At 42.9% G+C, this 14,222-nt stretch overlaps 3 protein-coding genes across 3 annotated transcripts; all 3 read right to left on the bottom strand.

Moving 5' to 3' along the window:
• Window positions 1-666: 666 nt before the first annotated feature.
• EAF01_004942 (uncharacterized protein) lies at window positions 667-2,446 on the bottom strand (the record flags this gene model as incomplete). The annotated part of the gene is made up of 4 exons (XM_038913196.1): window positions 667-854; window positions 915-1,172; window positions 1,234-2,167; window positions 2,219-2,446. The coding sequence occupies 4 exons, from the start codon at window positions 2,444-2,446 to the stop codon at window positions 667-669; spliced, it is 1,608 nt and encodes a 535-aa protein (XP_038771282.1).
• A 456-nt stretch (window positions 2,447-2,902) lies between these two features.
• On the bottom strand, window positions 2,903-5,370 carry EAF01_004941 (uncharacterized protein; the record flags this gene model as incomplete). Its single annotated transcript, XM_038913195.1, has 4 exons — window positions 2,903-3,626; window positions 3,684-4,294; window positions 4,353-5,004; window positions 5,072-5,370. 4 exons carry the CDS (start codon window positions 5,368-5,370, stop codon window positions 2,903-2,905), a joined length of 2,286 nt encoding a protein of 761 aa, XP_038771281.1.
• Window positions 5,371-6,423: 1,053 nt separating this feature from the next.
• Window positions 6,424-13,821, bottom strand: EAF01_004940 (uncharacterized protein; the record flags this gene model as incomplete). Its single annotated transcript, XM_038913194.1, has 9 exons — window positions 6,424-7,239; window positions 7,295-7,603; window positions 7,655-7,817; window positions 7,866-8,560; window positions 8,608-12,464; window positions 12,514-12,637; window positions 12,686-13,208; window positions 13,262-13,730; window positions 13,785-13,821. The coding sequence occupies 9 exons, from the start codon at window positions 13,819-13,821 to the stop codon at window positions 6,424-6,426; spliced, it is 6,993 nt and encodes a 2,330-aa protein (XP_038771280.1).
• Window positions 13,822-14,222: the final 401 nt, after the last annotated feature.

Below are 14,222 nucleotides of genomic sequence, written 5' to 3'. Positions count from 1 at the left end.
TGTCGAGTTCTTATTGGAAATTTTGAAATTCAATTACGAACTCTAAATAATCATCAAATAATGTCAAGCCAAAGTTACTCAAGACTCTTCAATAGCGTAACATGCCACTTGCGGATTTTTGGAGGTAAGAAACGGACAGCACGGAATTATGATGGGCCCACTTCGGAATTTCTCTTTGAAACATTTAATATCTAACATTACGGTATAATCTCTTTATAAGGATAATCTCTTTATAAGAATAATCTCTTTATAAGAATAATCGCTTTATAAGAATAATCGCTTTAAAAGAATATTCTTATGATTCCCGGTTTACAGTTACGTATATTCTTACTAAAGCAATAAAATCCTCAATATTCAACTATCATATGATGAATATATCAGCATTTTAGTTGAAATGGAAAATAATGAAACTAACGCGAGAATATGACCCGATCAAGACTAGTCAAATTTCAGCTGCTAGTGGGTCGGGATTAGTCGGATACCTCTTTACAAGTTGTATATCCTTACAAATACTACAAGAACCGGCATCCTTATAGAGAGGTTTTACTGTACAACAGAACACAACACATTACAACATAATTGAGTAGATCATGATTTTCTAGCAAGCGCACGTTAACCTCTGCTTGACAAGGAAACGTCATTCAATTAATTCTTATTCATTGATTCTCAAATTAACTCTCTTCTTCTCATCTGCACCTCTCCTTTCATGTTCGGCATCACGTTTGTGTCAGTGTACAAATTCGCTGGCCTTCCTTCTCCCGGTTTGAGTCTCACGTCCCATTTCAACAACACCTCTGCAAAAGCAATCTTGATTTCGTTGCTTGCAAAGAAGCGCCCAGGGCACGCATGAGTTCCTAATTCGTTGATCGATAAGCATAAATCAAAGAGCGTGTCGAGATTAATGAAGAACGTACCATGCCCAAAGTTCAAACTCTCTGTACTGGACGTAACGAATTGATATCGATTCTCATTCCCTGGCACAGATCGCAGTTTACTGAAGCGGAATCCATCAAATGTGTCGAACGGTGTTTGCTGGTGCGTTATTGGAGAAGCCTCATAGTATGGAACTGTGCGATTTGTCATTTGTGCATCTACTCCACAAAATGTTCCTGATGGAAGGATATGACCCGAGGGTAGAGCCAGTGGTGAGGTGAGATATCGACGCATCTGGACTGTTAATCGGGACAATCATGAATTAGTCTCAACATGTCTCTCATGGGGTGGATTCTTTACCAAGAATTGGTGGGTTAAGTCTCTGCGACTCTTTGATAAAACTATCCATCTTCCACAATTTGGTCAATTCTACCTTACTCAATTTTCCATTTCCCCCAGCTGTTTTGTGGTCGGCAATGACGGATTCCAATTCTGTTCGGAGCGGAGCTACATGTTCGGGATAGGTTGCCAGGTCATATAAGAGATGGGATATCGTAATGCTGGTGGTGTGAATAGCAGCTAAGCTCACTGTCAATTGATCATGGGCCAATTGCTTCACATCTATCTTTCCACCCTTCTGCGGGGTATGTGATAGTAACCATCTGATAAGTTGTCCATCATTTTGTTCTTCGGCTTTCTTTTCCCACTCTGAGGGATCGAGTGCGGCTTCGCGTTCTAGGAGTGGTTTCAACAGTTCTTCGGCTTTCTTGTGCACACCAACTAAAGTTCGGAAATATAGGGGTGCCAGAATTTTACGTTGCCACCAAGGGCGTTTCCAGAGCATTCCAACTGTTACCCCGAGGATTATCGTGTATGCAATCGTCGCTTTGATCCACTCTTCGTCACGGCACAACGGCGCACCAACAAATACTCTTCCAGATAACAATGCAACCACATTTAGTACCTTTCCATACACTGACACGTTCTTCCATCCTTCGTCGTCATCTGGCAAACTTCCGATGTTCTTTTCGAATGCGTAGTCTACCTCATCCCATAACGTATCAAGGGTTTTCGAAATGTTCCGAGTAAGGTCCTGCTTGATTGAATTAAGAATCGGTTCGGAGAAAATTTTCTGGTCTTTTTTGAGCAAGAGGTGAGCCAGATGTCGAGCGTACACTTCTTTTTCAAATGATATCTTTGCTTCTGGGAGAGACTTTATGATGTTGATGGCTGAGTTTGGCAGAATGACAATGGGAACACGATCGGCCGGTACAACGTATGGCGAATTTGGGTACTTTGTAGGATTAGTATTAACCGCATGTTATTCTGGAGTTTCAAAGCTTACAGTTTGAGTGCCGATTTCTAGCGACTCACTAACATTGACATTTGGTCCCACTCCTACAATCGGTAAATCGAGATCTTTTAACCTCTCGAGCAGCAACTCTTCATCGGGCCTCTGAGTCCATGCAATTAAGATGGCAGCTAGAATAAAGAATCCTAAGATCAAAAAGATACTGTTCCATTCTAACTCCAGAGGGTTTCGAAAATTGATTTCCTTCAATCTTTGATACATTTTTCCAGATTGGTTTGGAAATGGAGAATTCTGTGACGCATTATTTGGGATTCATCGATACATATGTGTGGAGCCCGTTCCGCTGCACCTTTCGTCGGTTGCCTTCGGTGTTCATTGTAGATCTCCGAAGCAGGTGGGGATTGACTTTGGGGAAATTTTTCACGGATGTTGGGTCTCAACCAACGAACGTCACCGAGCCTCAGAATTGGAAAGTGAAGTTTCTTGAGCTCTAATTCGATGAGCTGGTGAATAATCATTGTCCAAATTGGCACTTCTATAATCAAGGGTCATCCAATCCTTCACCAACAACACAGATATCGATTCAATCAATCAACTATCCGTCCACTCTCTCCATATCACCAATCATTTTTATACGTGGTATCATTCAAGCAAGGTTATAGTTGTCGCTGACACGATTGTTGTTCTATTTGCCACGCTTACCACCCAACATCCAATTTACTCGGGGACTACATGTTTTTTTGCCATTATTTCCTCTCTCCACGCCCACATTACTATCAAGCCTACACCTGGTCCCGCCAAAAAGGTAGAAGAGAGAAATATCGTCAAAATCAAAAGCCAGCTTTGCTTTAATTTTCCGACGAATTTTAAATCGGCGAAATGAAGAAATGTCCAATAAAATGCGGCACCGTATAAAGAGGTCTGTTTCGCCGCCCAAAGCTCCGAAAAAGCACCCAGAATCGCCTGAATCGGCTGAATTGGAGGTTGCAGCTCTTGAGTGAGGAAAGCTATCGATGTTGAACTACTGAGGCTTCCGTACAGATAAAACGCTGCACAAATAAGAATGGAAATGCTGTATGAAATCCGTAGATACGTCAAATCTGCTGTAGGCTTGTATATCCTGTTTAGTCGAGTAGTGTCCTTCACGATAAATTTCAGAATTCTCAAAAAAATGGTCAAGTAGACTGGATACCAATACCAAGCATTGTCGTATATCCATTGCGCAGACTCAAGCTCGATAGAGCTCCATATGCAATAGGAGGGACCCAAGAAAATCGAAAGTATTGCCAGAGGCAATATTTTTGCGAAAGCTATATTTGTCAGTCGATTATCAAGGGCCGCAAAATTTTCCTGCGGTGATTGAACGTAGTGAAAAAAGAAATAGATTGGAGCAACGAGTTCAATTCCAAGCTTTTGAGCCAGCAAAAGGAATGCGGTAGGGCTGTTTTAATTCTCTTAGTAGGTTTAAAAAAAATGCCAGGAAGCGAAGGTGACTTACAAGATATTCGCTACGGTGAGAGCGTTTCCGCGACGGTAACTTTCAATTGTCCAGATGGTTGCAAATGGTATGGCATTGGCAATAGAGCTCAGCATGTCCAATTTCACCTCTGAGAAGGTTTTCGTCACTGGAAATCCCTTTGGTTCTGGTGTTTTCTTCCAGAAGAACCAAAGAGCGATGAGAATTAATGGCAATGCAAGCTGGGCTCTTCGCTTTCGATTCTCCTCCTTTCCAATACCAGAGTTCGTACTCCAAGGCATTGTCCCTTCCAATGCTCTTTTTGGCATCGGCAGACAGTCCAATTTCGTAGCTCCAACCTGAACCTTTGCACCTCGGTCGGCAAGAATATCTCCTAAGCGTGGAATTATAAACATAGATGCGACCCAATCACCCGTCGTAGCAAGTGCTTCTACACGAGTAAATTTGTTTGCTGCTTTCACGATCAAATTTGCTCTTACGTTACGTTTCTGATAATAGAGCGATAAAGCGCTGTTGATATCTTCAATAGCAGGTTTACTGCCGTCGTCTCTCAGCGCTTTCGCTAGACTATTAGCCATTTCTGCTGCACTTTCAATTGCACAATTTGCTCCTTGGCCAAGATTTGGTGTCATCTAACGAATCTGTATTAGCACAGAAAGCAATTCTCGTCTTGAAGATTTGGGCACAAACCTTGTGTATGGAATCTCCAAGACATGCAACGCGATTCCAATTCCAGTGTTCATTCTCCATTTCCTCGATGGTGACAAAATTTGCCACGATACGATTTTTCCACACTTCGGAAAGGAGAATGTTGCCCGATACGTGATGATGCATGTATTTTGCTACATGATTAGTTTCATCGCCTTTTTTATAGCGCGGAATGCCATCACCAAATGTTCTTTCTTCATTCTTGGTGAACAGAAACCAATATAATTTTCCATCCACGCCACCAAACAATAGAGTCGAAGCGCCCTTTCCTGAACTGCGATGCGTATGTCCGATTTCCAATCCTGGAATTGGTTTAGAGATTCCGAATAAACAACTGTATTCTGCCGAAAGAGCAATTTCATCTCTTTTCAACGCTTCAAGATCTTTTGTCGTTCCCTCCTTTGCGATCTGTCTTCGCATTTCTGATCTTATAGTGCTATGGATGCCATCTGCACCTGCAATCACATCTCCAGAATACCTTGATCCATCTTCGCAGATTACAACCGCTTCTTTACTATCTTGTTCAATTGACCTGACATATTTGCCAGTCAGAACTTTCGATTTATCGGGAAGGTGTCGATACAAAATTTCCAAAAGTGTCTCCCTTTCCAAGAACGTTATCGTGTAACCCAATCTATCCCAAATCAGTCCTTCTATCTAATCTCACTGCAATCTACCTTCTCAAATTGAAAATCACATACCTCTTTCCCGTCAAAATCGGCGCATCAGTTTCAGAAAGCAACCTCCCGTTCTCATCCCATGTCTGCATAAAAACACAAGGTTCAATGTTTTCCGAGACCGCATCAAACATTCCCAATTGATCTAAAATTCGTGATCCATTAGGCATCAAACTTACTGAAGCACCTACTTGTGGCGCTATATCGTGGCGGCGCTCGAGAATGATGTAGTCGATTCCATAGCGTGATAGACAGTGTGCGAGGGTTAGGCCTGCGATCGATCCGCCTACTATTACAACTTTCATTTGGGAAGTTTGAGTCATGATAGCAATGTTGATTGAAGGATTGGGTCTGGATATTGTTTTTTTCTTGTCATTTATGCTATGGTCTACGAAGGATATGTTCATTACATACGTGCGTGAGAAATGATGACTACTATTCGCACCTCCTTCCTCTGCCGGTACTTACTTAAACCACGAGATCCCCGCCATCAATTAAAAGTAACTCAGGATCGAGTCTTACAGATAGACCGGCTTTGCTTGCGTTGATTCATACGCTCTCGAACTCTGAGATGTGGGTCAATATCCATGGTGGAATTGAACATGGAATCCGAAGATTAACCATGGAAACTCATTCGGAGACCGAAGGTTTGTCTTTGGGATACGGTCACCGAGCCGGAGACGTTTAAGATGCTTGAGGATGGCTGATACGAGACATTAAGCATAAGGTATTTAAAAGTATATTTTTCATGATTCTGGCTACACCAGCCTACACCGGCATTCAAGGTGACCTGGTGTTTTTTGTCACGTGATTGCGAAAGTACAAAATGATGGTCATGATGGCAGGCGGTGGATATCCCATAGCGATTGCTTGCTTGATTTTCTCATTTCTGCCAATTCCCTGCCAGCTACGTTAGTCATGTGACAACTACAAACGCATTTCTTGTCTGGAAAACTATCCCTGCATCTCCTGGATATTGATGTGGAGTTTTGGTGTCTATATATGTAGCATCAAAAATCAAAGGATTCAAGCAAAGTTGGCTACTGTGAGAAAAGTAAAGAATTTAAATAGATACATGATCAACCTCCCCACACTACTACAACGAGACCAATGTGATATCCGGGAAGAAAGATAGTATCATGCTTTCATTACTTATTCTTGGCAAGTCAAAGAGCCTTACTTTCAGGCTCATCTACATTTGTTTACCTAATTCAACATATTGAATAAACCACACGGACCCATTTATTCAAGTGAACTGAATATCTATGGAAGTGAATACAAGATGAGTTGGGTCAACAAGATAAACTACATAACATTAACCAAGTATTAAAACAACAAGGATTTCAATCAATATCTGAGCCGCGTTACTTCCTCTATCACCCCTTTCTTATATCATAAATCTTCTTCGCCAATGAATCCGCCGTCAAATTTAAGCTCATGAACTCTGATGCTGCAATATCAGCCCCCAGAGTCTTATAACACCACGTTCTTAAGCTCGTTCCAATCATACTATCCATACCAAACCTGACTACTTCAGTTCCGGGGTCAATATCTTCAACAGCCACATTGAATGTCTGGGAAAATTTCTCTGTTATCATCTCCAAGATATCGGGTAACAAAAGTCTGCGTTTATTTTGCCCAGGACCAGTTTCGTTTCCTGATTTCTTGGCCAGAACCGCGTTAAAAACAGGTCCAATACGTGGCTGTCTCCAAAATGGTATGCTATCAATGTCGAGATTTGCACTCAATTGGAGGGGCTCAACGCCGGTTACGATGAAGCTGTTGGCCAATGGATCCAGGTTCCAGGATGATGAGGGGGCTTTCATCATGGCAGTATCGATGAGATCAATGACACCAGCTTCGTTGATGGTATGAACTCCTGTTCTAGCTAGACCATCTTCGATTCTCTCATTTTGACTCACAAATCCAACTTCGGTGACGACGGTAAGTGAGATGGTGGTTGCTGGTAGACCTTTACTTTGACGGTATCTCGCAAAGAATTCGAGGAAAGAATTTCCTGCGCAATAATTACTTTGTGTTGGGAAACCAGATAAAGCAGATGATGATCCGAGCATGACAAAGAAGTCTAGAGAGTGGCTTGCAACGGCATTGTGAAGATTCCAAGTTCCTGTGACCTTAGGACGAACGGCGTATTCCCAGCTATTCAGGTCATGGCTTGTAAAAAGTCGATCCTGTTTCATAATTTTAGTATTTCACTCATAAAACCCCACATTTCAGTCAACTTACATCTAAAGCCATTACACCTTGCACAACACCGAATAACGGACCGGCAGCCAAGTCAACTGCTTTTTGGACGTCGGAAATTCTCGTAACATCTCCTTTCACTACATCCACAGTGATTCCATCATTTCTAAAATCTTTAATCATGGATGCAGCTTCAGGTCTGTCTTCACCAGAGCGCCCAAGGAAAATCAAGTGACGAGCGCCCTTTTCAACCATGTGACGAGCCAAACATCGACCAAGGCCTCCAAGACACCCAACAAGTAGGTATGAACCATTTGACTTGAAAGCAATTGACTTCTTCTTCTTCGCAAACTGAGACGCGTCTGATTAGCACAATCTTGAATGAATTATGGAATAACTTACATTGATCGTCTCAGTGTCAAAGCTGACAACAACCCTTCCAATTCTACTGTTTTTGCCAAACTCTTCAAAAGCCTGGCCAATTGCAGAGACAGGGAAAACCGATAGATTTGGGAGGGGTTGGATCTTACAATCTCGATAGTATTGCATAATTTCGCCCAAGATCCTATTGATGTCAGTGTGAATAGATCCCGTCGGGAATGTGTTAACTTACTGAGAAATAAGATCCGGCTTGTGTTCGAAAACAAGAACCAAGTCCATGGCAATAAAAGAAGCGCCTCTCTTGAAAGGACTCATGTCCAGTATACCTTGATCTAGGATATCGGTCTGTCCGAGCTCAATATGACGACCGTGGTGTCCTATACAGTTCCAGGTGGCTCTCAATTGCTCACGAACAAGCGAGTTGAGGGATACATCAACTCCACGGCCACCTGTAGTCTGCATGATTTCAGCTGCAAAGCTTGCATCTTTCGATGATAAAACATGATCATCCTGAAGACCATATTCTTGCATCAAGAATTTCTTCTTTTCTGGAGTTCCAACAGTAGCAAAAATTTCAGCACCAATCATTTTTGCGATCTGAATTGCCGCAAGTCCTACACCTCCAGTAGCAGAGTTAATGAGTACCGATTCTCCTGGTTGAAGCTTGGCAAGATATATTAATCCATATATAGCAGTTAAGAATGGCATCATAATACTTGATATCTGATCGAAGGTCTCCTCAGGTTTAAGTTTCTGGAGGAATCTGGAGTCATATCTTTCGATGTTACGGAAGTTTCCAAAACCAGCCCAACTTACTCGGTCGCCAATGGCAACATTTGTGACCCCAGTACCGATGCTTCTGACTATACCAGCACCTTCAAGACCCAGTATTTCCGAATTATAAGTTCCTTGCAGCGTTGCGAAATCCTATAATAGTTTAGCTTTGAGAAACCAGAAAAGTCTTAGTCTTTTACCTTCATGTTCAAACCGACTGCTTTCACATCTACCTCGACTTCTCCAGGTTTAAGTGAAGCTTCCAACTCATCGTCCTTAAAGTGTATCGTATCAAAAATACCGACGCGCTCGATCCCCAACCTGATACATTTTTCTGGCTCATATGGGATCATTTTCGGCTCCGACTCAACCCCAGCAACAAACTGTTGATCCAGTAGAGGGTCTTGAGAAAGTCTGCTGACATAGAAAATACCATTTTTGACCATAAACTCTTTATCTTCGTCTTCACTGTCAGCTGCATCCAGAATGGTTGTTATGTTGGAGATAGTCTGTATAGGATCTCGATGATCCAAGTCCAAAGTTTTAAAAGTAAGAGTTGGATGCTCTGTCTGAAGACAGCGGCCTAGTCCAATGACTATTCCAGCATTAGGATCGCCTCCCTCCAGAAGATTGCCATGAGTAACCCATAGCATATTTGTCGCTCCACTTGCGATTGACTGTATTGTTGCTAGCTCTTGGCTCGTCAAAGATTCATGAAATATACTAGACTCGGACTCCACAATAAAAACGTAGGTTGCTTTTGTATGAGCGTGGGATTTGAAGTCTTGTAGGGAAATTGAGGTGATTAACCTTCCACTCTTTGACAATCCAGAATAGATATGAGAGTCGAATACCGTTGGAGAAGTTCTTGTGACGAGTACAATCTCTCCTGCTGGCAGATCAGAACTGGTCCTTTGATGGGGACTAACTAGCAAAGACTCTTTGTCTTCAAGAAGTGTGTAAAGTCCAGCCAATTGAAGATCTGTTTTGATTGTATTGCCATTCTTGAACTCTGAACTATAAAGCAGCATGTTTCCACCTGGTGTTAATAGACCTTTGAGTTTTGTTAAATCAATCTCGTCGCTAGGAAATTGAGGCACAATGAGCAAATCAAAGAATGTCTCCGGGACATCGTCTAAAACCAACTTCTGCACTACAACACCAGGGAAAGCTTCATACTTGACTTTTATTGGCTCTATATCAACGTCGCCGAGAGCCATAACAGTATAAGTCTTGTACCGACGAAGGGATGAACCGCTTTCAAGAACTCTGTGAAGGTTGTCGGAAATCATTGATTCTGTATTTAAAATCTCACAGATGTTAAATCCAGGACGTTTGTGGACAATAAGATCGAGTAGAGAATTATCAGTCAAGTTGGAGACCATCTTATCGACATCTGGCTTCCATACAGTGCGAAGGTATGGGTGACGATCTATCGTTCCAAGGTCATCAAGGGCTTCCGAATACTGAGTACATGACAGCTCTTCAATCTCAAACAATGGCTTGCCTTCAGGTGAGAAAAGCTGACACCACCCATTCATGGCACGTAGACTGAAAAACTCTGCATGTGCAAGGACCTTGCCTTTTCCAGGGGTCAATTGAGTGATGTGATCATCATCGGCCCAGGACCATAAGGAGACATTAGCCATTGACGTTGGAACAAATGATCTTTTTAAGCCGGCTAAGGAGCCTTTGTGTGCTCCAATCAGTGCAACTTGAATGCAGGTGTCCATCGCTGCGGGGTGTACGATATATGCGGAATCATGCTCAGAGACACCATCAGGACAGAGCTCAGTGTCCGCAACGGCTTCTTCCAGAGCTGGATTGGTACGGATATTACTTAACCCATTAAAAGCTGGTCCGTAATTCAGCGAAACTTTTTGGAAACCACGGTACCAAGTTCGAGCAGCCTTTGGTTCTTGTAATTTACTTTCATCGAATCTTGGAGCCATGGTAACAGCTTTCTTCTTTGTGACAGTTCCGACACAATGATTCGTCCAATTGCCAGCTTGAATAGACGATATTGTGAACTCCGCAATCGTTTTGGACGTAATTGAAGCAGTTATGGTGGCGAATTTCATTGTGGTAACAATCTCCACTTGGGATCCAGAGGGTGGGATGTTTAATGCAGATGTGATGCTAATGTTGGGAAAGAAATATCGGAACGCCCCATTGACCGTCAGTTTGTCGTGGAAAAATTGACGAGCAGCCTCGGTTGCAATTGCTAAGTAGCCAGTTCCGGGCAGCACAGGTTGCGGTCCAAGTTTATGCTCCTCTAACCACGGGAAATTCTTAGAGTCAAGCATATTCCTCCATTGTCTTTGTTCCACTGAGGACCCTGGAAGAATGGCACCCAGTAGGTCGTGGTATTTGAATTTCCGTAAGCGATGTTCTTCACTTGGTCTATTTTTGTTCCTTATCTCACCGGCAGAGTAGTTCCATGAGAACCTAGGAAGATCAACAATCGGCAAGCCAGTTTTTGTAATTATAGCGCCACCCTCTCGTTTTTCAATGGCGTTGACGCGCTCGACATCCACCGAAAATCCTCTCATAGTAAGAGTTCCAGCAAGATCCAGAAGACGAGTCACAGAGCTCTGTCCACGTACTAAGGTGGAAGCATAATCCAAGTCTTTGGGTGTTATCCCGAGGTTGTCTCTTATCTGTCTCAAAGGACCAGCTAGAGCAGAGTGAGGGCCAATTTCGACAAATTGTGAAATTCCAAGATCTGCTGCCAATGCAGCTTCAACCGCTTCAGTGAATCGTACTGGAGACTCCAAATTCTGACGCCAATAGCTAGGTCCTGGTTTGAAATTGGATGGCATTTGTTGAGCAGTTACGGAAGAGAAAAATACTGGATTCTGCACTTGAGCTTGATTCGTGGTTTGAGATGCGCCAAATCTAGAAAGTGCTTCTGACAAGCGACTTTCGTAGTCATTGCCGATATTCAGCATGTGATGTGAGTGATAAGCTCTACCGCCAGTCTTCAGCTCACGAACGAATACTCTGTCAGATTCTAACTTTTTCTGAACTATGGTAGCAGGCTCAATATCACCACTCAATGTAACACTGTTAGGCGAGTTATAGCATGCAATACGCAGTCCGTCGGTGAGATAAGGTTGTATTTCTTCAGGGCCGGCGCCAACAGCCAACATAGTACCTCTCACTTTGAGAGTGCCAACCCCTCGTCCTCGGTAAAATGCGGAGATAATAGCTTCCTCGGCTGTTATGAGGTTTGCAGCATATGAAGATGCAATTTCACCAGACGAATGACCGATACATGCAACTGGCGTTACATTCCAAAGTCGAAGAAGCTCAACAAGAGCTATTTGAACGGCTGTGCAAACAGGTTGTGAAATCTCGACATCGTTGATCTTACTGGTTACTGCAGGCTCCATCAGGACATCTTCAATAGTCCAATCGGGAGAATCATCCCCTAGAGACTGCAATGAACGGTCAAGCTTCCTTATCGTGTCGATATATGATGGGAATGTCAACATCAGTTCTCGACCCATCTGTGCGTTCTGAGCTCCTTGCCCTGTAAAGATGAAACCAATGTTTCCACCCTTTCCCCTCTTTCCGAACGTAATCTCGTGTTCCATGAGATCCTCCTCTACATCATCTTCTCGTGCTACCGTGTATGCGCAATTGAAGAAATTCGATCTTCGACAGCCAAGAGTGTACGCAAGGTCTAGTATGTTATAATCTTCTGCCACGTTACGACACCTTTCAATGTTACTTTTCAACGTAGAGATATCATGAGCAGAAAAAAGAAGAAGAAATTCTGAACGGGATACAGCTCGCGCCTGCGAGGCAGATTTCGTTCCCACCATTTCGACTGACTCAGATTCTTCACTGCTAGCTTCCAGATCCCTCTCATCCTGACCCCGTCGGGTGTAAGTCAATTTCCCAGGTAGGACCGAGTCGGCGGCTTCGACAATTGCATGGGCATTAGCTCCTCCATAACCGAATGAGTTTATACTTGCGCGACAAGTAGAAAAGCCTTTTGGCCAAGGTGTCATTTTTTGAACGACCTCTATCCTTCCACCCTTGAAATCGACTATTGAACAGTCAGTGCATGATCTTAGTAGCTGCACTGTACAACTTACTTTTGGGATTCAATTTTTTTATACCAATTGTTGCTGGTATCGTGCGTTTTTCCATAGCTAAGCATACTTTTATTATACTTGCCAAGGCACTGGCTGCTTCGCTGTGTCCAACATTGGTTTTCACCTAGAAGATTAATTATTATAAATGATACACTCAGACAATATAACATACCGATCCAACAAGAAGTTTCTGTCTGTCCGTGCCGTTAACGAAAACATTTCCAACACCCTTAATCTCTATTGGATCTCCAACTTGAGTACCAGTGCCATGTGTCTCGAAATATGAGGTATCTCTTGGGTCCAGACCGGCGAATTCATAGGCTGTACGCATTACAGTCTCATGTCCCTTCGCACTTGGCTGGGTGATGCCACTGGTTTTTCCATTCGCATTCGTAGCTGTGCCTCTAATTACACCACGTATAGGATCATTATCCCGAATGGCATCAGACAAACGCTTCAAAAAAATTGCACCAACACCTTCAGCACGGCCATATCCATCAGCTGACTCGTCGAAAGTATGACAAGTAGATGTAGCTGATAGAACACCAACTTTGTCTGTACTCATCTGGGTTTCTACGGCGAGCATCAGATTTGTACCACCAACTACCGCAGCATCAATTTCTTTCGTCTGTAGCGCTCTGCAGGCAATATGTAGAGAGTAAAGAGAGGAAGAGCAAGCCGTGTCAATTGTGAGACTATTGGCACACTCTCAGTTGTGCACCTAGAAATGAGTTGACAGGAAACTTACCTCGGACCACAAAGATCAAAAAGATAACTAACTCGGTTGCTAATTATAGTGTAACCAGAACCTAATAAACTATAAGGCCTCGGATTGTTGTGATCTCGATGACCTTGAAGGTAGTAGTCGGAAGTGAAATTTCCAATATAACAACCTGTATTGGAGCCCGACAATTGGCTCAGCGTAATCCCACCGGACTCAAAAGACTCGTAAACACACTCCAGCAACTTTCTTTGTTGAGGATCCATTGCCTTCGCCTCCTCTTGTACAATACCGAAAAACGCCGGGTCAAATTTCCAAATATCCTCATTAATGAAATAACCACCTTCTGGAGTTATAGAACCAGGTCGAGCCTTGTTTGCATGAAAGCCATCAATGTTCCAGCGTGATAATGGCGGCCTCGAAAGTCCAGAACGTTCCTCGGCAAGCATCTTCCAGAACTCATCTGGGGTATCTGAGTCGCCTGGGAAGCGACATCCTGAACGTCTATTAGCTACTTCGTTTCTTTCAAAAAACACATATAATAACTTACCCATGCCAATGATGGCAACAGGCTCTGGAAAAGACATGGTTATGATAATTGTAAGAGTAATGTACGTAAAAAATCAACAAATGAACATAACGATTGATAGAAAGTAGAGAATACTGGAAATCAATTTGTGATAAGATATCTGAATTCGATGAAATCTAGAAATCGTATTAGGTAGATGCAGATCTGTGGCAGGAACCATGAGCTCCTTGTGGGGAAGCATCGTCTCTACATAAAGCTTATTCACCTTTCTCCATGTTTGCGGTTTCGTGTGGCCTTCCAACGGTGATGTGGGTCCTCGGTCTCCGTTCTTCCAGGTGTAATGTTACATCGGATTCCGATTGTTCGAGAGCACGGGCAGCTTTGAGGAAACAAAGCAACTGAACTCAAATTGAAGCGTTAGAATCGAACAAAGTATTCAATCTTGGCTTCACTTTTGTA

This window comes from Botrytis porri (assembly GCF_014898465.1).
Source record: "Botrytis porri strain MUCL 3234 chromosome Unknown BPOR_006, whole genome shotgun sequence".
NCBI classification, from domain to species: domain Eukaryota; kingdom Fungi; phylum Ascomycota; class Leotiomycetes; order Helotiales; family Sclerotiniaceae; genus Botrytis; species Botrytis porri.
The sequence above is the reverse complement of the archived record's forward strand: the minus strand, read 5'-3'. Positions and strand labels throughout refer to the sequence as shown.